Source organism: Camellia sinensis, chromosome 4, assembly GCF_055761805.1.
Source record: "Camellia sinensis isolate YWXY chromosome 4, ASM5576180v1, whole genome shotgun sequence".
NCBI classification, from domain to species: domain Eukaryota; kingdom Viridiplantae; phylum Streptophyta; class Magnoliopsida; order Ericales; family Theaceae; genus Camellia; species Camellia sinensis.
Genome location: NC_138964.1, coordinates 65,129,061 through 65,153,816, shown reverse-complemented (window position 1 = coordinate 65,153,816; position 24,756 = coordinate 65,129,061). Strand labels below are relative to the sequence as shown.

Below are 24,756 nucleotides of genomic sequence, written 5' to 3'. Positions count from 1 at the left end.
CTTAGTGGCTTCCCAAATCTCATGACTAGTTAAGACCTTAGAGAGCCTGTGGTTCTCTTCAAGTGAAATGGTGTGAGGTGTAATATTGTTCCAGTGACTAAGATTGGTAACAGGTGTAGCTTGGAACATATCTATAAAATAGGCTTGAATGTGAGCTTTGACAACTTGGGCTTCCATTATCCAAGTCCTAGTGTCAGACCGTAGGGATTCAATTTTTAGCCTCTTCTTTTTAGAAATGGTAGACACATGAAAATATTTGGTTTCATCTTGAGTAATCCAATTAACCCTAGATTTTTGAAACCAAAGGACCTCCTCTTGCAAGAGGGTTTTATTATACTGACTAATTAAGTCTTTTTCAAGTAAAAATAGGTTGTGGGAGAAATGGTTATCAAGAGCTTTTTGAATTCCTTTAATGCGAGAAAGGAGATGCCTTTTCCTTTAAAAAATATTACCAAAAAATTTCTTATTCCAATGAAAGGAGTCATCAGCAACATGCAAAAGATTATTACTTAAAGAATGATTATGATTCCACAAGGAAGAAACCACTTCTTTGTATTGGGGGTGCGAAAGCCAAGCTGCCTCAAAACGAAAAGGACGAGTACAAGGAGAAAGTTTAGAAATACCTTCTGTGTAGACAATGAGAGGAGAATGATCAGAGTAGGTCCGAGGCAGGTTACGGATTGTGCCTTCTGGAAAGAGAGTGTTCCATTCAGCATTGCACAGGGTGCGATCCAAGCGTTCCATAGTGTTGGAGAGGCCTTTTCTGTTGTTAGTCTAGGTGAATTTAGGCCCTGAGCAACCAAGATCCATAAGACCACAACGGTTTATTTGGTTTAAGAATCTGCAACTACGATTCTGTTGAGTAGTTTGGGTGAAGCTCCGCCTTTCATGGTGGCTACTAATATCATTAAAATCACCAGCAATGAGCCAAGGCTTGGTCATAGAGCTGGCTGTGTCTTCCAAGTCCTGCCATAGGTTATGCCGGAGTCTAATGTTGGGGCTCGCATAAACTACACCTAACACCCAATCTTCATAGTCTTGCCTTTTGACTGTGGCTTGAATCACTTGGTGGTTTGCTACATGAGCACTAACGGAGACATGAGTAGGATTCCAGAGAAGCCAAATTCCTCCTATACGACCCACATGATCTACAATTGTAGAAGCAGTGTAGTCCACGTTGTTGAAAAACAGCCCCATAGAATTGAACAAGACTTTGGTTTCGAAAAGGGCTACCACCTCTGGTCTATGAGTTCTAGTGATCTCCCTGAAGTTCCTTCTGAAGGTTTTGTTGCCGGCTCCCTAGCAGTTCCATAGCATGATATTCATAGATGGACAGTTGGAGAGGTGAGGTAATGGTTCTTAGGGACTTAGACCACCCATATCACGCACGAGTGTCTAGCTTAGAGCCGTTGACCTCAGGGCTGCCATTTGCGTCACTTGAAGAGGTCGACCAGCTGCGCTCATCCATCTGGGCTTTAAATTTAGCTTGATTTCGTCTATCTACCAAACGATGCTTACTTGGTGAATTGCTTCATTCACGGGTTCGAGGTATGAGCCCACTGTACTGTGTGTCAATTCGGGCAACTGAACTTCCAGTACCTCCATTTCTTCGTTGGTGATGTTGTGACTCATGTTTAGGGTCTAGTGGTTTCTTTTTATGTTTAGTGTTTACTGGAGAGGGGGTGGGATTATGATCTTCTAGGGAAGAATGGGGGTATGGTGTTAAAGGAGTGGGAGGACAGGAGGTGGTTGTGGTAGTGGTGGCCAACTCATGCATTGAGCTATCTGACCCAGTGGCAGGTTGTAGCATAGGACTAGGTTCTGTAGTAGTCGAACTCTTCACATGGCTATCTTGTAGGAGTAAGTCAGAGCTAGCAATAGTATGGTGTAAAGCAGAAGGAGTAGACTGATTGGGATAAGTTACAACCTCAAAGTTGGAGTGTAAGAGATTAACACTGGAAGAGGCTTGGTGGGGGTTTAAGGGCTAATGTCACGCCCCACTTTTTATTACTCGAATTCATTACCAAATCCATTAATTTAATTCAATTTCAGAGATAACATGCAGAAGAAACTCTTTAGTTCAACGGGTAGGAATAAATAACAATTCTCTTATCCGAATGCAAATTAAATACAACATGAGCATACTAGATAAACTGCCCGTAGGCTTACATCACAAAAAAAATCAAGAAGAAGGGTGTAACCCCTTTACATCAATGGCATTCGGCCAACACAAAAGAGGCCCCGTGGCCAACAAATAAGAAGATCCAAGGTCTTGTAGCACGTCCTGATTATTACCTGAAAAAGATTCAACAACGTGGGATGAACATATAGGCCAGTAGGGATTTCAACATGATCCTCAACAATAACAACTTACAGATAGCTATGATCATGAATGCTCAATCTCATACTAGAATAGTAATATGGTAGTTTATACAAAAATATACATAGGTATGAACTTTTTTCAAAATCAGTCATTTCATTCAACACTGTAAGTGATTCACCTTTTTTTTCTTTTCATTACCCCTTATTCCCAAATTTTCATGACAACTACAATTTTAGAAAACAATTTCACTAAGCCTATTTATTTTCTCCCATTTTCCAAACTTACAACAGATTTGCCTTTCTCAAAACATGTTTACAAATACCCAATTTCCTTCACACTTTCCAAAATCTCAAAATAGAATTCATAACTGTTCCCAACACATTTATATCTATATATGCATGCCTTCAGTAAAACGGAAACAACAAATCATCCACAAATATGTGATCAACAAATGAGGCAACTCAGCCTTTCAAAACTATAACCATCATAACCCTTGCAAAATCACAATTCATTATAATACATGATACATAATCGAAATGAAACATTAATGATACACAACCCCGACTCTACCTGTCATAGCACGATAGGCTAATGACATAACTCTCCACAACAACATGCCAGTTTACCAGACACAAGCTGGAAGGGAATGGTACCTTTGCCTCTATTTCTCCAGGGCTAGCTGGAAGGGAATGGTACCTCTGATTCTCAACGCAACCAATTCTCCAGGCGTTAGTTGGAAGATAATTGTACCCCTCATTCGAAGCGCGGTATATAACACCAATCATTTCAACACGACAAAGCACAACCAATAAGTGTAATACATACACATGAATTATACCATAATGCTCAACCAACGCAAGTGTAATGCATACACAACAATTCAACACAACAATGTCATCCTCCACTGATGACCAAAGACAAAACCTCTAGATGCATGTATTCAATACACCTATTAAAAGACTCAACTCTCATGAGATCTTAAACCCACAACGACACTAGTACGATAGTTAAAGATAAAACCCCCAAATATGTGTATTCAACACTCATGATATAATAGTCCAATTCTCATATTTATTTTCTGAGACTCACATAGAGTTATCATTTCATTTTCCATTTTCATGATCAACTTTCATAATTTTCCAAGCCAACATATTCCACCACTTATTCCAAAACACTTTTCCCATTTCACAAAACCAATTCCATTCTTTTCATTTTCACAAAACCAATTCCACGGATAATAAAGCCATAACTCATCTCATTCCAATACATTCATTTCAAAATAACCTCAATGCCATAGTTAATCCCTTAGCCATTAACACTTTTACACAACCCATATTAACACTAGTAATTTACAAACATTGTTCAACCATCCTCCCTTTTAATTTACCGAATCAAAATATAATTTAGGGTTTTCTCTTCTTTCAACAATAATCATGCTAGATTACTCCCCAATTTGCCCAAAATATAATCAATGATAACAAACTCATTCTCAAACAACCAACCCTAGGTTCCCTTACATGATTTTCAAAGAAATCCAACATGAACATGGTTTTCATGCAATATAAATTTACCACATGTCTATCTATGAACGGGGTATTGAAAAAGAGCAAGGAAATCCCTACCTCAAGCTTAGGAGAGAAAACCACCCAAAAATCACCGGCGACGAAATCACGAACTACTTGGACCAAAGGGAAGCTCTTGACGAGATCTACAATCCATCTCAAAGGACCATGGTGAAAAGATCACTCTAGGTGAGTAGATCTAGATATCTTTGAGCAAAAAGTTATTTTGGAGAGGGAGAGAGAGTGATACAGTTTAGAGGGAGAAAAGAGAAGAAGAAAATAAAGAAAAGGGTCAAGTGTGAGCCTATTTATAGCACTAGGAAAAATTAGAAATAAGCCCCAAAGTCAACCCAAAATACAAGTCAAAACCCCTAAAAAGTAGGGCCAATAGTCAGACTAAAATCTGGAAAAAAAAAAAAAGAAAAAAAAAACTGCAGGGGTCGACCCCTGCAACAGTGGTGTCAACACCAAAGAAGAGAAATCTGAAAAAACTAAGCTTGACTGCACTACTGGTGTCGACCCTACCCCAGACTGGTGTCTACCCTATGTTCCAATAACCAACACACAGATAGAAGAGGGTCGACCCTCTCGCAGTCTGGTGTCTACCCTATTTTCCAGCAACACCTCCAGAACTTCATCAACAGGTAAGGGTCGACCCCAAGAAGGCTGGTGTCAACCCTAGAACGGAATTTCTAAGTCTCCAAGGAACTTTTGACAAGAATAAGTGCGAACAACGAAACCCAACAAGTTTAAATCAATTTGTACTCCTCCAAAACTAAAGTACAACAACACCAAAGGTTCCCACAATAGAATAAAGGGTCCAAATACATTTACCAAAAGCTTTAAAAGGCACAAGTGCTACAGCTAAGGTACTTGGATCTCCTTACCTTTAGTTAACACAGAGGTTCCTTCTTTACTGGGCTTAGTAGTGAGGGCTGAATCTATTATTAGGCTTTTTGTGCATTATGGGCCTCGAGTTACGGTTAGTAGGAGTGGGCTTGCGAGTTCTTCGATTAACAATCATCCATGGGCCAAACTCTGCTTCATCACCAGGGTGGTGGACAACTTTTTGGCCTGATGTATTAGCCGTTCAGAGTTGTTCAGGGGGCATTGTTGTGCTGCTGGTGTTGACCCCTCCTTGGTGTACCGGAGACGGTAGTGGAATAGGTTTAAGGCTGCAGTATTCTTTACGGTGGCCAATCTTACCACATGTAAAACAAAAGTAATGAAGATGTTCATATTCTATTATATACGAATATTTACCAATAGCAAATCTAGATACAAGAGGCTTTGTAAGATCAACTTCAACACATACCCTGGCATACCGACCTTGAGTAGACATGGCTGTATTTAGATCCGCTTTAAAAGCGGCTTTCCAATCACCTTGGCGATGTGATAAAGGACTTTTTCATTGCAATATTCAATGGGTAGTTGTGGGAATCTAACCCAAAGGGCTGTAGCAACTTCTTTAGCTTCCGAAGGCTTAAAATCGTGTTCCCACCTACGAATAGTTAAGTAGTGATCCATGATTATCCATGGCCCTTCAGTATAAACTCTGTTGCAGTTAGCTAACATTTCAAATTTCACAAGAAAAAAATCAAGCCCCAGATCTGTGGCTTCAAAATCCCCTTGTAAGCCCCAAATTTTCTTTAATTTGTTGACAAGAAACTTGAACCCCACCGTTTTCCCCAAAAATCGGACTATGAGGCAATCCTTCCAAGGTTTGCGCATCAATTTCACCAGCCGTGGGGGTAGCTTGATTCTGGGAATTATGGGAGCTAGGTCTTGCGCTTGTTCATCTTCTGATAGGGCCTCGTTATCCTCTTCATCGGTGAGGAATTCATCATCAGTGGATAGCCGATCCAAATCATTGTCGAAGGCCCTTTCATTATGTTTAGTTGCTGTGAGAGTTTGCTAGAAAGATTTCTTCTGGGGTACCTCAGATGGTGTGGAAAGCATTTCCACTTCTTGGGTTGCTTGAATAGCCTCAGATGGTGCCACGATCTCCTCCATCAATTGATCTCCCTCAACAATTGTAGAGCTCTTGACCTTTTTGGTGCTACGTACCAGATGATTCTCCTCCTCGATAGATCGGCCATTGTTACTGTTGTTTAGAGAGAGAGTTTCTTAAGAGAGGGTTTCTTGAGACGCCATCAGATTAGATGATTTGAAACAATATAACAATGAAAAGGTCAGTTTACTTTTTTATTTATCTCGTACATATAGAAGATAACTTTTCGTTCGTCGTGTATTCAAAGAATCATAAATGAACATTTATAAAATGTTCAATTATTTATATTTGAACAAAAATTATTTTGTTCATTTATTAAGGGTGATCAAATATTAAATGTTCGTAGATAAAAAATTGAACATTTTGATTGTGGTGTGTACCAATTTATTAGCATAGGGTTAAAAAGTAGAGTAGTGCTAGAGAGCTCAAATTGAGCCCCCCCGAATCCCCCTAATTACGAAACGACGTCGTTTCGTCATTTGATTTTTTTTTTTTTTTTCAATCAGAAAATCAGAATCAGACGCAGAAAGAAGGAAGAGAAGAAGAAAGAAGAAAAAAGAAAGAAGAAAAAAGAAGAAGAGAAGGCAGGGGCGGAGGAAGAAGGCAGACGCGGACGCTCGGCCGGAATGCGACGATCGGTGGAGCTCGACGATCAGCGGAGCTCGACGATTGGACGAACTCGACGATCGGCCGCTCGGCCGGAATGCAGGGGCCATTTGTGTGTGTGTCTCCCTCTTCTCTCTTCTCTCCCTCTCTTTCCCTCTCTCCTCTCCGCTCTCCCTCTCTCTCTCTCCCTCTCCCTCATCCCCTGCGTTTGAGCTCGAAAAATGGTCGAAAATGGAAGAAAAAAAAGAAGAAAAAAAAAAAAACCTAATGCCCAAAACGACGTCGTTTTGGACATTAGGGGGATTCGGGGGGACAATGTTTCGAGCTCCCAAACATTATCCTAAAAAGTAAAAGTTTTGGTGTGAACCAAGATATTTTCACAATCTAAAAATTATTATGTATGTGTATTAAGTAGTGGTGTGTATTAAAAAAATCGTGGGTGTGTAAATAGAATTACCCATATCTTTGAAATGTATAATTACATATAAACCATGACATTCTTTTATATGACATTTATGTTTTGTTTGAATAATGAATTTAGGTGAAACAAAATGAAATTAACTAAACAAAAAATAGATTGCATTTTTTTTATAGCAATTATCTTCTTCTTTTTCTGTTTCTTTTTTTTTAACATTTGATTAACCTAAAAAAAAAAAAAAACCTTCCTTTGCTTCATTTATTTTCTTCTGGTCTTTTTGTTTTTCATGGTTCTTTCATAATAAAAATGTAAGATCCAACCAAATTTTAAATCTGTCATAATAAATTTATAATACTATGATAATTCAAATTATCTTATCTTAACATGAAACATAAAAGTGGCAAATTATTCTCGCTTGAATAATAACTTTGCGTCTACTTAATAAATTATTATCTATATGCATATTTGCTTCTTTTTTTTTCTTTTTTCTTTCCTTCTTTCTCTCCTCTTTTCTTTTTTCTTTTTTTTTTCTTTTTGAGAAGCATATTAATTTGCTTGTTGTAGTAAATAATAATAAAAAAAAAAATCATATTTGCTTGAATTAATTTATCTAATAATATTTAGTTTGTCTTATACTTATAATTGGGTAATATAAGATTAATAAGTAATTTTCAATTTTGGATGGAGCATTTTGATCAAGTGACTCATTTGGCTCATACTCGTACCTAACTAATTTTTTTTAATAATAATTTATAAAAATAGCTTGTTAATATTGCAAAATAAATAAATAGTAAGCTCATCCAGGTTCCATTACTTAAAAAATTAATTTCAAGCATAATAGAGTTACGATATAATTTTAACTCAAGGTACTTACTTGACTCATATTCTTACATAATAAAATAAAAATTACGATTATTGGCTCGGGTTAATTTTTTTTATAAATAATATATATTATATATTAATGGCTTATAAAACAAATTATTTGGATTATCAAAACTGGTCTGTGGTGGGTCCCATGGACCCTTAAATTCTGTCAAGTAGAGATTTAAACTCGAGAAACCAAACCCAATGAAAATTAGATAATAGTAAACTAAACTAATTTTTTATACTAAATTTGAAGGAAATTAAATATTTTAGATTGTACACTACCAAGAATTTAAAGAAGTGAAATATTATGGTAAAATTAGCATTATTTAGAAAGAATAAAAATTTGGGCAATTAGTCCATAAATCCAATTTTGATTTTTTTTTTTTTTCAAAGGTCTACACTCTAAAATACTTTATACATAAGGACAAATTTATGTAAAATGACCAAACTATTATATATATATATATATATAGATATACTGTTAATAAAAGTGAACACCTCACTTGTTTCTATGAACTTCTTTCTCTCCTTTTATTAAGTGGTCTTTTCTTCTTGCATCAAGTGTCAATTTCTCTGTCCAAAAAGAAAAATTAAAAATTAAAAGAGGCACACAAGATTTGAACATAAGATTATTCACTTAACTTACTAAAAAACATTTTCATCACTAAACAATATAGAAAGTACGTTATGAATTCAAAATTAAAATTTATATTTTAAGCACACCCATCACCCCTAATATATATATATATATATTATAACCGATGGAAAGTTGAAACAAACCAAACTTTTCTCTCTCATCCTCTCTCTCTCTCTCTCTCTTCGTCTCCCTCCCAACACCACATATGTTGGAACAATCTTCTGTGTAAATAAAATAAATTGAAATTAATCAAACAAACAAATAAACACTACAAAAAAACACTTTTAGCGACCTAATTTTTGGTCACCAAAAGTGTAATTTTGGTTGCTGAAAGTATCCGCGACATGAACAAAATTGGTTGCTGAAGCCCTGTCACTAAATGCTTTGGCGACCAAATCAATTTTGGTTGCCTTTATAAATAAATTGGCGACCAAATACTTTCGTCGCCAAAAGACTAAAATTTCGTCGCCATAAAGTAACATTTAGTCACTAAAAAATAGCCTTTAGCTGATGACATATTAAGTTTCAGCGACATATAAATGCGTCGCTAAAAATATCTTTCAGTGACTAAAAGAATTGGTTGTTGAATGTTAAAACTTTTGGCGACCAATCAAGTTTTGGGTCGCTAAAAAAATTATGGACACATACTTTCAGCAACATAAATAAAATGTCACCAAAAGTAAACTTACAACTAAAAAAACCTGTCACCAAAAATTCATTATTTATAATTTTTTTTAACAATTTCCCTGTTTAATACATAATTCATAAACCTATAAATAATTTTTTTTAACAATTTCCCTGTTCAATACATCATTCATAAACCTATAAACATAAGCAAAATATAATTCAAATCAACACATTTGCGCAAAGCATCCAAAATATAAACTAAATTCAAAAGTAGTACCATATTAAATATAAACAACATATCAAATCCAAAACATCCAATTCAAGTACAAATCTCTTACAATCCCAAACTTCAAACATGTAATGCCTAAAGCCCTTCTAAGCTTGCAAATTCATAACAAAAACCTATGACAAAATATATCCAAAAATTCAAAATGTAAGCCTTTGATGCGCCCCGAACTATAATTCATCCATTGCCAATCCAAAAAACCTTCCAAGCTTGCAAATTCATAACAAAAACCTATGACAAAATATATCCAAAAATTCAAAATGTAATCCTTTGATGCTCCCCGAACTATATTCGATCCATTGCCAATCTGTCAAACATATGAAAAAAAAAATTATAATGTTAAAATGTTAATAATAAAGGTCTTGGTCTAAAAACATTGGTTTCACATTATAGATGAACAAATTGAGAGAAAATTTTCCTACGGTGAATTACAAAATTTCAATATACCAAAATCAAAAAGTAACACATAATTCACCAGTTAAACTTGGCATATATGAACTAATTACAAGCAATATCTCTATAAATTTGTAAACCAGTCACATGTTGTCCAACCAAAACCTAACTCAAATTATGTCATTATGGAATACTGATGAAATCCAATTTCAAGGTTCCAAAACAAGAGCAAATATCAATTGAGTAGGAGCTATCACTGCAATGAGATGTAATCCAAAGTGCTAACTTTACTTTCATGACTAAATTGAAATCAGAAGGACCTAAATCTTAAACTTGAGGCTGCTTTTACTTACATGAAGGTCAAATTATGAGATATGTGACATTTCTAGTATAGCATTATAATGTTCTTAGGAAACATAATAAGAGTTTAACATTGGGATAATGAAATTAAACCACATCTTTAGTCCCTAGATTAAAACAAAATATAGCAGCAATCTCAAAAACATAGGGATAATAAATCATCCTTTCTTTGAAACTCTCATTCCTAAACTCTAGTTCCTTCCTAAACTCTACTAGTCTCCTTCCTAAACTCTTATTTTCTTTTCTCTAGTTCCTCTCTAAACCCACACATCCCACCATACAAACCCACTAGCATTAAACCTACAATAGCCATCACGGCCAATAGATAGATAGTAGCCAACTGAGTACATAGCCCAATAATATTTTGTTCACCTAAATCTGCTAGAAATCCTGTTCAAGGCAGTTTCAAAAATGTTGTCCTACATTGACATGACAAAGTAGAAAAGGCAGCTTAGCCCGATGAAGATTTTCATTAGTGTCCATTTCAATGTGGATGCATGCTCTACTCTAATTACCTTTTACTATGCTGTGAAGCTTAGAGTCACTTAAAAAATGAACTAAAGAGTGATGAAAATTCAAATGCTAAACAGATGATCTTATAGATTCATTGCAAGAGAGAGTTTTTGCTACAATAAGAACAAAAGGAAAATTATTCACTATATTACAAGAAAGAAAGAGAATTGTTGAAGAACTCATTTAACCATTTAGGTGTAGTTGTTACCAATCAAGCTAACATTTTTTATTTATGGTCATCATTCAACTTTTTCTTGCATCTCAACCAACCATCTTAGCCTATTCCTCCAACTTATTTTCAATTTATATTACTCTAACTTAATCAACCAGCAACAAGAAGAACAATACATCAACAAATAAAGCAAACTAGCCAACTAAAGAGCATCATAGCAGCAGCTTGTTTTAACAAATATATTAAGTGAAGTGTTTTTAGTGATCTGAAAATTAAATTCTGAAAAGTATACTTACAGAGCAAGCTGTCAATAAAATTCCTCTGATGAACAATCATCTTCATCAACCTGCATGTCTGCCTTATCCTTGTGCATCCTCATAAACTTTTCAATCTCTTCAAACCTTTTGTTTTGCATTTCAATCTTTCTAGCTTGCTCTTGTGTTACCAAGTTCTGGGCTGCAATTTGTTCTTGCTGGACCTCAGCCAAATTCTTCAATGACTCTATTTGTTCTTGTAGGCTCGAAACCACCTCAACATGTGCTTGTGTACTAACAGAAGATTTGGATGAGGATGGGTTTCGACCAACTCCGAAGCCCTTTATGTATCCTGATTTACTCGTTCCAAGAACTTCAATTGACAGCTGCTCCTGAGTTAAAGGTATTGCCCCAGGCTTCAAAGACTCTTCACGTCGTTTTTTCAAAGCTTCCTATCAATTTTTAAACAACTTTAACAAATATAACCAATTACATAAATATGTAATTATATTAATTGGCATACTTACATGTAATTCACCACATATTGGAGCTATCCAATCTGCCTTTCTCTTGCTCCAATGGGAATCTTTGTAGAAGTCTACAATGTCAACCTTCGCAGTACCCTAATTCCATCAATTTAAAAGTAAGTATACATAATTAATTTTAACTCAATCACACTTTCAAATATATTAAATGTATCACCTCTTTATACATTGCAGCTTGAAATGACTTAGAGCCCATTGTATGATTATATGGTAATTTCGATCGACTATTCCTCCCTTTTTTCAGCCAATTCCTACAAAAGTAAATGATTAGTAAAATTAAATTGAAATTGAAACACGCTTCTTTAAGTTATGAAATTTTACCGGATGATCGCTATTAAGCCATACATGATTAATCATGTATACCCAAGCCTCATGGTCAACCCCTTTGTATGGCTTAGTGTAAGGGTCAACACCAGCTTCTACCAACTTTGAGTAATGCGTCTTCATCTTGTTACGCCAACTTTTGTAAAGGGTTTTACGCTTCTTTTCGATTGCTTTCCGAACCTCTTTATCCTCATCATAATCAACAATCTCAAATTTATCCTGCAAAAATATGAATAGTTTTATTAATATTAAAATGTAAGTGAAGGTGATAATCTAACTATTTTAAAAACAACAAATACAAGTACCCGAACTACCTGAATGATTGGGGCTTTATGAATCTTGTCAATCTTATCCCACTTACTCATGCCAATTATAGGTGCAGCCATCCTTATTTGCAACCCAACTTCATTTGCAAATGGAGTGGCATAAGGCCCTACTGGTACCTTGGCATCTGCAGGGACCCAAACAGGAAGTTTTTTGCCACCATTTTTAGCTATGAGATGCGCTATGCTCTTCCCTCGAGTCTGACCCCTTCCCTGTGTAGAACGGGTACGCAAAGTAAGTGTAGATGGTGCAGCCTGGGTAGTACCTTCATTTGTAGATGGTGCAGCCTGTGTAGTAGTTGCATTTGTAGATGGTACAACCTGAGTAGTAGTTGCATTTGTAGATGGTGCAGCCTGGATACGTCGAGCATTTGTAGATGGTACACTTTGAGCAGATGGAGTTAAGTTTGCTGGTGCATGTTCAATAGGGGCAGCAACTCTAGCTGGAGCTTGCTGAGTAGGTAAACCAACTTTAGATGATGCTGCGCTTCTAACTTTACCAGGGCCTGCCATCTACCACAACAACTCAACAATTACATGTGTGAAGCATATGTAAAATAAGCATTTACATTAACATCAATGGATGTATAATAGAACCAATATCAGCACATAAGTGATAACTAAACAATAACATGGCATAAGAAACAAAGAAAAATGGAGAAAGAGAAAGAGAAAGGGACACACACAAACATAGATACATTGAAACATATTCTTGGATAATCATTGTGCTCAAACTCAGACAAGAACGGCACCTAAACAACAGTGTCATACAAAACATAAAAATTTAAAGTTCCATGTCAAAATCTATATTACAATCATAATGGCTATATAGCTCATCTTCTCGGATAGTGACAATGCTCTTAGTAATGATCTTCGTTATCGCATGTCTCTTCATCATCAACACCATCGTCATGTGCTCGACTAACTGATTCTAAAACCACCTCACTTGGGATAATCTGAGGATCAATGTCATTCCTATGAAGTAAGATTGTGACAGGGTCTGCAACGCTAATTGGGACAACATCAGTTGTTTCATTTTGTTGGAATACATTATCAGGTTCAACGTCATCCTGTTCTGGTACATCCCACATTCCTCGATGTTGTAGCCTTTCTACGACTTTCCAATGTCCACCTAACTTTGTATCATCAACGTAGAAAACTTGCTTCACATGACTTGGTAAGACAAATGGATCATCTTTATACCATCGACCTTTGACATCAATACTTGTGAAATGTGCATCAGTGTGTAATGTTCTGTTGCTACCGGTGTTGAACCATTCGCATTGGAATAAAACAACTCGATGTCCAAGTATATAATGCATCTCCCACACTCTGTTCAAGTACCCATAAAAGTCAATTGTTTGTCCCTCATGCTCCCCTTCCACAACCAACCCACTATTTTGGCTTTTACGACGATTGTCACGATCCTTACTATGAAATCGAACACCATTGGAAATGCAAGCTGAATACAAATTAACTATGCTACTAGGACCATTTGCTAATGACCACAATTCATCAGTTGCTTCTGGTAATCCTTGAGCTCGTAAATGGTTCATCTACATAATGACATATCAATTTCAATCATTATCCTAGTGTTAATGTAAGTATGACTCAATAAAGTTTAGGCTTATATCTTACATGTTCTTTGAACCACTTGGGAAATTCCTCTTTCTGTCTCTTCGTGATGTCACATGCACCTTGATTTTCTAAAAGGTTTTTGTGTTGCCTATTTACAAACATATGATTGATAAGTAACATATTATATTGAAAACATAATTGCACCCAAAAAAAAAAAAAAAAAAAAAAAAACGTACTCTAGATAATGGTCCAACTCAAGGCTATTATTCAAGACAAACCAATGAGCCATTTCACGTTCTTTTGGAGACACATCAGAAGTCCTTGTCATTAGCCCAAAAGGACGAACATCTTGCGTGAAGACCTCTAACCCAGACTCATGCACACGAACATCGACATTTCGTTCCTCTCGATTAAATACAGTTTCGACCCCACCCAGATACATTGAGCAAAATGTGAGGCACTCCTTGACAATATAAGCTTCTGCGATCGAACCTTCTGGACGGGCTTGATTTGCAACATACCCTTTTAGAGTTCCAAGTAGCCTATGAAACAAACAATAGAATACTTTTATTACACATACTCGCATTTTCATAAATATATATACAGTTTGTGCTACAATTTAACTATTCTAATATATTAAGAAGCTAGTAAGTACCTTTCAATGGGGTACATCCACCGATATTGCACAGGCCCACCAAGAATGGCTTCATGGGGCAAATGAATGGCTAAATGGACCATCACATCAAAGAACGCCGGTGGGAAAATTTTCTCCAGCTTGCATAATATGAGTACTATGCGATCCTCTAATTTTTCCAAATCCTTCACCTTCAATGTCTTCGAGCAAAGCTGTTGAAAGAAATTTCCCAACTCAAATAATGTGACACATATATCATTGTGAAGATATCCACGCATTCCAATGGGAAGCAGTCGCTGTAGAAGGATATGACAATCATGACTTTTTAGGCCTGTTAACTTATCACCTTTTGTGCTTACACACTTTGAGATGTTTGCCGCATAACCATCAGGATACTTAATTGACTTCAAAAACTCACAGAAACCATGTCTTTCATCCGAGGACAAAGTGTACAATGCTGGGGGCTTTTCAAATGATCCATCGGCACGCCTCTTTAGGTGTAACTCCTTCCTTATTTTCATATCTTCCAAATCCATGCGCGCTTTTTCTGTGTCTTTGTTCTTTCCATCTATACTCAATAATGTTCCAAGCAAACTATCACATATATTCTTCTCTATGTGCATAACATCGAGATTGTGTCGGAGTTTAATTGTTTTCCAATATGGCAACTCAAAGAATATGCTTTTTTTAGTCCAATTCAACACCGAATTTCCCCTTTTTCTTTTCTTATTGGTTGGATGCTTTCCAAATGGTCTGTATGTCCCTGAGTCCAATTGTTCTAAGATTTGTTCCCCTAATAACTCCAAAGGTCTTGACACAAACTCAATCTTACCGTTATAAAGTCGACTCCTACGCCAAGGGTGGTCATCAGGCAAGTAACGACGAGCGCCTGTGTACCCTATCTTACCTCTCAATCGTTGTGAGGATGCATTCTTGTTACATGTGGGACAAGCGAAATAACCTTTCGTGCTCCATCCAGACAAGTTTCCATATGCAGGAAAGTCATTAATTGTCCAAATAACAGCTGCATGCATTCGAAAAGTTAATTCAGTTGACGCATCATACGTAAGCACACCATCTTTCCATAACTCTTTCAGCTCATCAATTAATGGTTGCATGTAAACATCGATATCTCTACCTGGTGCTTGTGGTCCAGGGATAAGCAATGACAACATACTAAATGATTGTTTCATACATTTCCAAGGAGGCAAGTTGTAAGGCACAACAATCACAGGCCACATACTGTACGAGTTGCTCATGTTACCAAAAGGATTAAAACCATCAGTAGCCAACCCTAGCCTCACATTTCGAGCCTCTTGGGAAAACATAGGATGTTGCCTATCAAAATCCTTCCACGCCTCACCATCAGCCGGGTGTCTCAATATCCCATCATCTACTCGCTTTTCTTTGTGCCGTCTCATATCTACAGCTGTTTTTCTTGACATATATAATCTTTGCAGCCTCGGTGTCAACGGGAAGTATCTTAAGATCTTATAAGGAATTTTCTTACCTTTTCCATCATTCAACTTGTATCTGGACTCTTGACAAATCGGACAGTTTTCCAAATTTGCATTCTTCTTCCAGAAAAGTGCACAATCATACTTACATGCATGAATCGTCACATATCCTAAGCCTAAGTCACGCAAGAATTTTTTGGCTTCATAAAGGGTCCATGGGATCACTTGATCACTTACCGGTAGAAGGTCCTTTAATATCCCCAACAACATGTTGAATGACTTATTGCTCCACTTATTCAACACCTTCACATGAAGCATCTTAACAACAAATGATAAAACAGAAAACTTACGACACCCAGGGTACAACTCTCTTTGAGCATCATTCAATAATTTATCGAAGTTGCGCACATCCTCTCCTTCAACATTGTTAGCCACATCATCGTCATCGTCTTCTTCATCCCCCTCATTTTCATTATCATTCATGATAGTCCCCATGTAAACATCTTCTAACAAATTTAGGAATTCATCTTGATCTCTGTCTATATCTTCTTCCATTCTGTCCCCAACACTTCCAAAGTCATTGTGGTCGTCATCATTCAATGCATGAGATTCATTCATGGGAACAGATTCCCCGTGATGCACCCAAGTCTTATAAGAAGGGGACATTCCTTTCACGACCAAATGATACTCCACAATTTTACTAGTGTGTTGTTCACAATTCAAACAGTCCATACAAGGGCAACGAATCTTACCATTTGGCCCTACATTTAACATTGCGAACTGAACAAAAGCCTTTACCCCATCTCGATACTGGGAACTCATTCTATTCTTAAGTAACATCCAACTCTTGTCCATATTTGGTCACCTACAAAGCCAATGTTATGTGAAATTCCTTTATCACTATGTACACTAATATTCAATAGGTAAGTGGTCCTATGTCATTTAACTAAATTTAAAAAAAAAAAAGAAGAAAAAAAAAAGGAAATGCAATGTAGAATAAAGGGTGAAAAAGAATCATATAGTAAGTGATGACATAGATATATACCTTTAACTAAATTAGGTATGTGTAATTTATTGACAAGTTGTACTAACAATAATAATTGATAAACAAGAATTACTATTCAAGTAAAGCATGCAATGTAGAGTAAAGAGTGAAAAAGAATTATATAGTAAGTGATGACATAGATACATAAATTATAATTGCTATATAAATTATGGTCTTCAAATTGTTACATATTAGTTTAGTTATTTTTGTAAAAGCATATTCATTTATTTTAGCAATTTGAGTTATTTATTTGTTGAGTTAGACATGGAATTGAGATTTTTGTAGCAAAACACAACAACCACCCCCTAATTAGCATATTTGGGCTTATCTTATTTATCTATCAAATAGTTCCTTGGATCATCTAATTGTTTGTTATATCATGAATGCTCACAATAGTAAAACGAAACTAAGAATACAATAAGTGAATCCTAAGAATACAATTAAGTGAATCCTCTAATACCCACAAATTTAATAAAAAAGTGTCAAACTTCTCTAAATAAATTAAAAATGCCTTAACAAATAGTCAAAGATTACCTGATGTAGTAATTGCCCCCAACGAACGAGTGCAGCTTTTTTATCTCTCTGCATTAACCGATAACCTATAATAATTGATAATTGTAAATCAAATTTTAAATTAAAATCGCACTATACATGAAATTAATGAAGAGATATGGGCATGAAATGAATGTCAAATAACGTATAAGGACACTCATGGATATGCACAAAATAAACAATTCACCTACACACCTAAATAAATTATTGTACTTCTTAAAAGGAGATATCATCCGTAAAAATATGAAAAGTGAGGTTCAATCAACATGTCCCAAAACACATCAATGCTTTTTGGTCAAACACAAGGAAAAGAAGATGGTGGATGCACTTATTCCACTTCAATGCTTTTTGGTCAAACACAAGGAAAAGAAGATGGTTTTCAACAAAAGAAGATGTATATTATTTATAGTATGTGTTCTTATAAAAATACAAAATTATTTTAATAAAACAATAAGTTAATAAAGCAATAATTGTAATAGCTTCATTGTATATTATCTACGAACACTGCCAGGTTTGGGACAGTGGTGTTCTACAGTGGGGTGTGAAATCTTTGTCTTGAACAAAATAAAACGGTATGAATGTTTGTGTCGGTTCGACCAATTAATAAAGTGTGTTTTTGGTTTGAATTTATTAAAAAAATATAAATAAAATTAAAAAGTGTGTTTTTGGTAGTAATATCAGCAAGGCTAGATTACATCATTAGTCTTTCTATTTTTCATTCTTATAATTTTAATTTAATTTTTACACTTTTAATTATATTATAATGTACCCCATCTAACTGTGTTATCATATTTTGAATTAAAAAAATCATGTACAAAATTACAAAGATTAGAATGAAATTCAAAATAAATTATAGAAAAATTATATCATTAATTCTATAGTTTAAATGAAATATTATTCTAATTTTTATAATTTTAAGGAAAATTAAAGTGCTGTTTCACTTAAATTACAGGAGTAATAGTATCATTTGCCAACCAGCAACTTGTACTTGTACCCCAATTCACCCCTCATTCATGGGGAGCCTACCAAGCCATGTCGCTTCGGGTCAGCAAAGGGCTATTTAGTGTGACTCACTTAAACCCATCAACATGATTTGCACTTTTCATTATGTAATAACTTTTTAATATATAAGGATGGTTTAGAATAATCTAAATAAGTATATTTTTTATTTTTTTTATAAAAAGATATGTAGAAATGTAAAGAGGTGATACGACTCAAAAACAATAAAATGATAAAAAAGTGTGTTACAATAGGTCATGCCAAACAAATTCATAATTTATGAACATAATTAAGTTGATAAGATGTATTGATAGTTATAAAATAATTAGGTTGATAAGATATATTGATAGTTATACGATTAGAGATCACATTTATATTAAAAACAATGTGATTTTGAAAAATAATTCATTTTGAAAATAAAATAAAATTGTATTCAATCATCATGTGGTAATCAATGTTCGATCAATTTGATTTTTACATAAATAATATGCTTGACAAATAATAGAAAACGAACAATTTAGATAATCTTAATAGGTTTGGAGTCAGACCTAGTAAGAGTCATAGCAACCCCTGTTCTGTACAAAACACAACGGACACCCGATTTCTCATTCAACGACATGAGATTATGAGTCTCTAAAAAAGTGTTTCTCCAATCATCTCTTCTTATCCATGTTAGTGACCAAAGGCATTTTTTACTCCCAGAAGGGTATCTATATCTCCCACTATATACAGTATTAAAATATCATACAGTGGAAAAACATCTTCCCTCTCAATGCTTTATATTCTCAAACTGAGAAACATTCAACAAACTCATTCATTTTGGCCTCATTTTATGGTCACACAATCAAAACATGTATTCAATGTGTGAATATGCATGCATGTGTACAAGCTTGTCAATAATAATGAAGTGATTAGTTAGTGAACTTTTTGGAAAAATAACTCAATGGGGACATTCTCTTACTCTCTATCATATAACCCAATTGAAAGCCTAGGAGAGGAAAAGGGACTACATTCAGAATATTAGAGACAGAGAAGAGAACAGAGCAAAGACCCAAAAAGAGGGTCACGATCTGCTGCTGATCTGCTGCCGATCTGGTGCTGCCCGGCGCTGCTATGCCGTTGGCATTCGGCTGCGCGAGAAAGCAAGAGGGAGAGGGAGAGGGAGAGGGACTACATTCACAATGTTAGAGACAGAGAAGAGAACAGAGCAGCGATCCAACAAGGGTCGCGATCTGCTGCCGCCAATCGAGCACTGTTGTGCCTTTCGCATTCAGCGGCGCAAGAGAGTAAGAGGGAGAAGGAGATGGAGAAGGAGAGGGAGAAGGAGAGGGAGAGAAGAAGAAGAGAAGAAGAAGAGAAGAAGAACATACCTGAGAAGTGCTGCCGCCGATCACTCTGCGCTATGTGCCGTTTCACATGGATGAGAAAATGATAAGAAGTTAGGTCAATTGGTTGTTTATACACTAGTCAACATTTTTTGGCAATAAAAAATTTGGTAAAAAAAAAAATACAAATTAATTTGTCTTTAAATTATTTGTCTTTAATAATTTGGTAAAAAATAAAAAACTTTGTTTATTGATATAATTGTCTTTATAGAAATTATTTGTCTTTAATAATTGTATTATTTGTCTTTAAAAAATACAAATTATTTCTCTAAATTATTTGTCTTTATAGAAATAATTGTCAAATTAATTATTTCTATATTTTTACAAATTTCTATACATATTATTTCTATATTTTTATAGACAAATTAATAGATTGGTCCAAATTAATAAATTAATATTTGTATGGAAATATAGAAATAATTGTATAGAAATTATTGTAACAATTAATATTTGTATAGAAAACATATTAATATTTGTCTTTATAGAAATAATTAATATTTGTATTGTAACAATTAATATTTGTATAGAAATTATTAATTTGCTACAAATTTCTATACAATTATTACTATAAATTATTTTTATCAACAAATATTTGTAACAAACTATTTCTATATTTTTGGCAAACTTTGTTTATAGGAATAATTGTCTTTATAGAAATTATTTGTCTTTAATAATTGTATTATTTGTCTTTAAAGAGTACAAATTATTTCTATAAATTATTTGTCTGTACCAAATTGTTTATTCACTTGTCAACAATTTTGGGCAATAAAAAATTTGTAAAGACAAATAATTCATTGGCAACCAAATTAATTTGGTTGCCAAAAATATTATTCAGATTTTTAGCGACCAAGGAATGTCTGTCGCCAAACAAATACAATTGGCGACTAAATGTTCCGTCGCTATAAATTAATTTGGTCGCTAAAAAATTTTTCGCCAAAATCAATAGCGACCAAAATTCTAAATTCGTCGCCAAAAGTCTATTTTTTAGTGACCACAAATATTCTGTCGCCAATCATGTATCTTTGGCAACTAATTTTTTGTTTGGTTGCTAAAAAGTGTCACCAAAAATGTTTTTTGTTGTAGTGAAATAACGTACCGAATTTATTTATTGAACCAAGTTAGAAGAAAATTCAAAGACCAAGTCGAGTGTGTGACACTCTGTCCTTAAGAAAGATTCACCCCGCTACGGTACTTACGGTCGGGTGGCGTCTATCTCCCAGGATACAATGATCTTCACAAATTGTAGTAGTACTCCAAACAATTTGTTCGGCGAACCAAACCTGTGTTCTAACTCTCTGAAATTTATACTAAAACTAATATGAAGAATAATGCAAAAAATGCAGAATTTCAGAATTTAGGACAGCAAAAAGACAATAATCAGACTGAATTTCGGAGTCCCCGGATTGCTGGATTTAAGGCTATATATATAGGCAAAAAACTCTGCCCCGAACAGGTTCCAAAAAGTAGTGAAAAGGTGTACAATAAATTTAAATCGTTGCTTGAACTCTTTTTCAAAAAGTTTGAAAAAGGTACCGTTGGTAAGAACAAATTTTCAACCAATTTGAAAAGTGATCCGTTGGAGAACAGTTAAAGTAACTGTTGGACCTTTATTATTTAAACCATTTGAAATATATATATATATATATATTAAACCATTTGATATATATATTAAACTATTAGAATAGTTTAATAAATAAAGGAAGAGGTAGAAACTTTAGGAAACCACTTAGGAACCTAAAATTTGAATTTAGAATTAAATTAAATTCTCACAATAATTTTTATTGACAAAATTCAAATGAATTTTATCTAAAAAATTAATGTTAGACCCGAAAATGACGTCAACTTCCCATTCACTCATAAATGGTTTTGACGTTCCGTCTTCACCGTGTGACTTGCCATGCGGCAAGGAACACCTCACCTCTTCGGACCCACCCCAAAAGACGTTTGGGGCCCACTCAAATTTGGGCTAAAAAATATGCCTATATTAAACCATTTTTCCAACAATCCCCCACATGAATGGAATTTGACGGAGAGAAAATGCAACAACATGATCTAATTACAGAGAGTACATAAATAGGAAATATTCTACAAAGGATAGGTAGCTTTTAGCTTTGAACCTTCCCTTGTGAGACACTATCGGATTTACTAGCTAACCAGTGAACATGATGTCTTGAACTGTTCAACCGTTTGTGTAAACCAAGACAATAGAACTCACACAGTATATTCCCAAACACAGTTTAGTTCTCACTATTGTGTTCATTTTGGCCTTGAACAACTTGGTCTTTCATGAGTGCTCTAGAGAATTGTAGCCCTTCACAAATCTCATAGAACCAGCCCAGTTCACACTTACATAGGTGATTTTTATAAAGAGTATCCTGCCATACTCCACTAGGTTTACCTAGATATAAGAATCATTAAAATTTTACTTAACCTCAAACGCTACAGACATCACTATTTCATCAAAGAAATGGGTAGGAGTTAGACTCCCCAGTTATCCTTCTGAGTCATTCACAACTCGGTTGTCCCTTTGAACCTAGATCTTAGGATCTCCAGTCAACTAGGTTGGGTTGCCGTTGTGGTAACTCTTATGTAATAGGCTTAAGTCCCATTCCCCTTGATGAATTCTCAACTAACTATCTTGCTAATCCTTTGGTTAGTGGATCCGCTATGTTGTCTTTAGACTTAACATATTCTATGGAAATAATTCCATTAGAGAGTAGTTGTCTTACGGTGTTATGTCGACGACGAATGTGTCGTGACTTACCGTTATACATATGACTCTGTGCTCTACCTATAGCTGATTGACTATCATAATGTATGCATATAGCAGGCACCGGTTTTGGCGATATTGGAATATCTTCAAGGAAGTGGCGAAGCCATTCTGCCTTTTCCCCTACTTTGTCTAAAGCTATGAATTCTGATTCCATAGTAGGCCTAGCAATACTAGTTTGTTTGGAAGATTTCCAAGATACAGCCACCCCACCAAGAGTAAAGACATACCCATTGGTGGACTTCGAGTCTCTAGTATCCGATATCCAATTTGAATTACAGTATCCTTCAGGTACTGCTGGATATCTAGTATAATTAAGCCTAATGTTACGAGTAAATCGGAGATATCTCAGAACCCTTATCATTGCTTTCCAGTGTATTATTCCTGGATTACTTGTATATCTACTTAATTCACTTACTGCATAAGCTATATCTGGGCGAGTGCAGTTCATCAAGTACATTAAGCTTCCAATAATTTGGGCATACTGTAATTGAGAAATACTTTCCTGTACATTCTTAGAAAGATACAAATTAACATCTACAGGTGTTCTAACAAGATGATCATCATCTTTGCTGAATTTATCAAGTATTTTCTCAATGTAATGAGATTGTGACAAAGCATAACCTTCTGATGTTTTGGTAATTTTTATATCAAGAATTACATCAGCAATGCCCATGTCCTTCATGTCAAAATGTTTATTTAACATTTTCTTGGTAGTTTTAATCATGTCATTATTACTACCTATGATGAGCATATCATCTACATAAAGACATACAATGACATAACCTTTGTTTGTATTTTTAATATAAACACATTTATCACACTCATTAATTTTAAATCCATTTGACATCATTGCCTTGTCAAATTTCTCATGCCATTGCCTTGGTGCTTGTTTTAAACCATATAGTGATTTAACCAATTTATACACTTTCTTCTCTTTTCCTAGAACAGAAAAACATTCTGGTTGTTCCATATAAATTTCTTCATTTAACTCACCATTTAAGAAAGCGGTTTTCACATCCATTTGATGAATTTCTAGATTGTATAGAGATGCAATGACAATTAGCATTATAATGGATGTTATTCTAGTAACTGGTGAGTATGTGTCAAAGTAATCAAGACCTTCTTTTTGTCTAAATCCTTTGACCACAAGTCTTACCTTATATTTGTCAATTGATCCATCCGCTTTCAATTTTCTTTTGAAAATCCACTTGTACCCAAGAGGTTTACAACCTGGTGGCAAGTCCACCAATTCCCAAGTGTGTTGCACGATGGATTCAACTTCACTATTGATAGCTTCTTTTCATAAAGGAGCTTCAGGACTGGACATAGCCTCTTTAAAAGTTAAAGGCTCATTTTCTAACAAAAATATTAGAAAATCTAGACCAAAAGATTTTGAGGTTCTAGCACGTTTACTACGCCTAGGTTCCTCTTCCCCATTTTGATCTAACTCTTGTTCTTGATCATGTTCTTGATCTTGACTAGTAATAGCATCATGAGATCTCTTATTGTTACTAGTCTCTTGTCTAGTCTTATTTGGAAATACAAGTTCAAAGAATGATACATTCCGAGACTCAATAATAGTATTTACATGAATTTCAGTATGTTCTGATTTATAAATCAAAAACCGATATGCACTACTATTCTTAGCATAATCAATGAAAATGCAATCAATGGTCTTAGGACCTATCTTAGTCTTTTTAGGACTAGGAATAGCCACTTTTGCCAAACACCCCCACACTTTTAAGTATTTGTAGGATGGTACTCTACCATGCCACGTTTCATAAGGTGTTTGATTCATTTTCCTTCGGGATACTTTATTTAGTATATAATTAGCAGAAAGTATTGCTTCCCCCCATAAGTTCTGAGGTAATCCAGAACTTATTAACATGGCATTCATCATTTCTTTTAAAATCCTATTTTTCCTTTCAGCAATTCTATTTTGCTGAGGTGAGTAAGGAGCGGTGTTTGACGGATTATTCCATGTTCTTTACAAAACTCACCAAAATGTGATTCATATTCACCACCTCTATCACTTCTAAGTTTCTTGATTTTCTTACCAAGTTGATTTTCAACTTCATTCTTATATTGAATGAAAGTTTCCAAAGCTTCATC

General features: G+C 35.0%; 3 protein-coding genes across 4 annotated transcripts; all 3 read right to left on the bottom strand.

The window, feature by feature from the left end:
• Nucleotides 1-774: 774 nt before the first annotated feature.
• Nucleotides 775-1,632, bottom strand: LOC145823812 (uncharacterized). Its single transcript, XM_082923334.1, has 2 exons — nucleotides 1,519-1,632; nucleotides 775-1,299 (listed from the first exon to the last, which is right to left on the bottom strand). Exons 1-2 carry the CDS (start codon nucleotides 1,630-1,632, stop codon nucleotides 775-777), a joined length of 639 nt encoding a protein of 212 aa, XP_082779460.1.
• Nucleotides 1,633-9,305: 7,673 nt separating this feature from the next.
• Nucleotides 9,306-11,847, bottom strand: LOC145824693 (uncharacterized). Its single transcript, XM_082925081.1, has 4 exons — nucleotides 11,732-11,847; nucleotides 11,557-11,652; nucleotides 11,072-11,481; nucleotides 9,306-9,644 (listed from the first exon to the last, which is right to left on the bottom strand). The coding sequence occupies exons 1-3, from the start codon at nucleotides 11,768-11,770 to the stop codon at nucleotides 11,083-11,085; spliced, it is 534 nt and encodes a 177-aa protein (XP_082781207.1). The 5' UTR covers nucleotides 11,771-11,847; the 3' UTR covers nucleotides 9,306-9,644; nucleotides 11,072-11,082.
• A 637-nt stretch (nucleotides 11,848-12,484) lies between these two features.
• Nucleotides 12,485-19,884, bottom strand: LOC114270681 (uncharacterized). 2 transcript variants are annotated; one of them, XM_082925079.1, is made up of 6 exons: nucleotides 19,857-19,884; nucleotides 17,470-17,534; nucleotides 14,455-16,755; nucleotides 14,036-14,341; nucleotides 13,860-13,947; nucleotides 12,917-13,777 (listed from the first exon to the last, which is right to left on the bottom strand). In XM_082925079.1, the coding sequence occupies exons 3-6, from the start codon at nucleotides 16,743-16,745 to the stop codon at nucleotides 13,082-13,084; spliced, it is 3,381 nt and encodes a 1,126-aa protein (XP_082781205.1). In that variant the 5' UTR covers nucleotides 16,746-16,755; nucleotides 17,470-17,534; nucleotides 19,857-19,884; the 3' UTR covers nucleotides 12,917-13,081. The 2 variants fall into 2 exon arrangements, with proteins under 2 accessions (XP_082781206.1, XP_082781205.1); XM_082925080.1 differs by lacking the exons at nucleotides 12,917-13,777; nucleotides 13,860-13,947 and adding an exon at nucleotides 12,485-12,734.
• Between the last annotated feature and the right edge of the window lie 4,872 nt (nucleotides 19,885-24,756).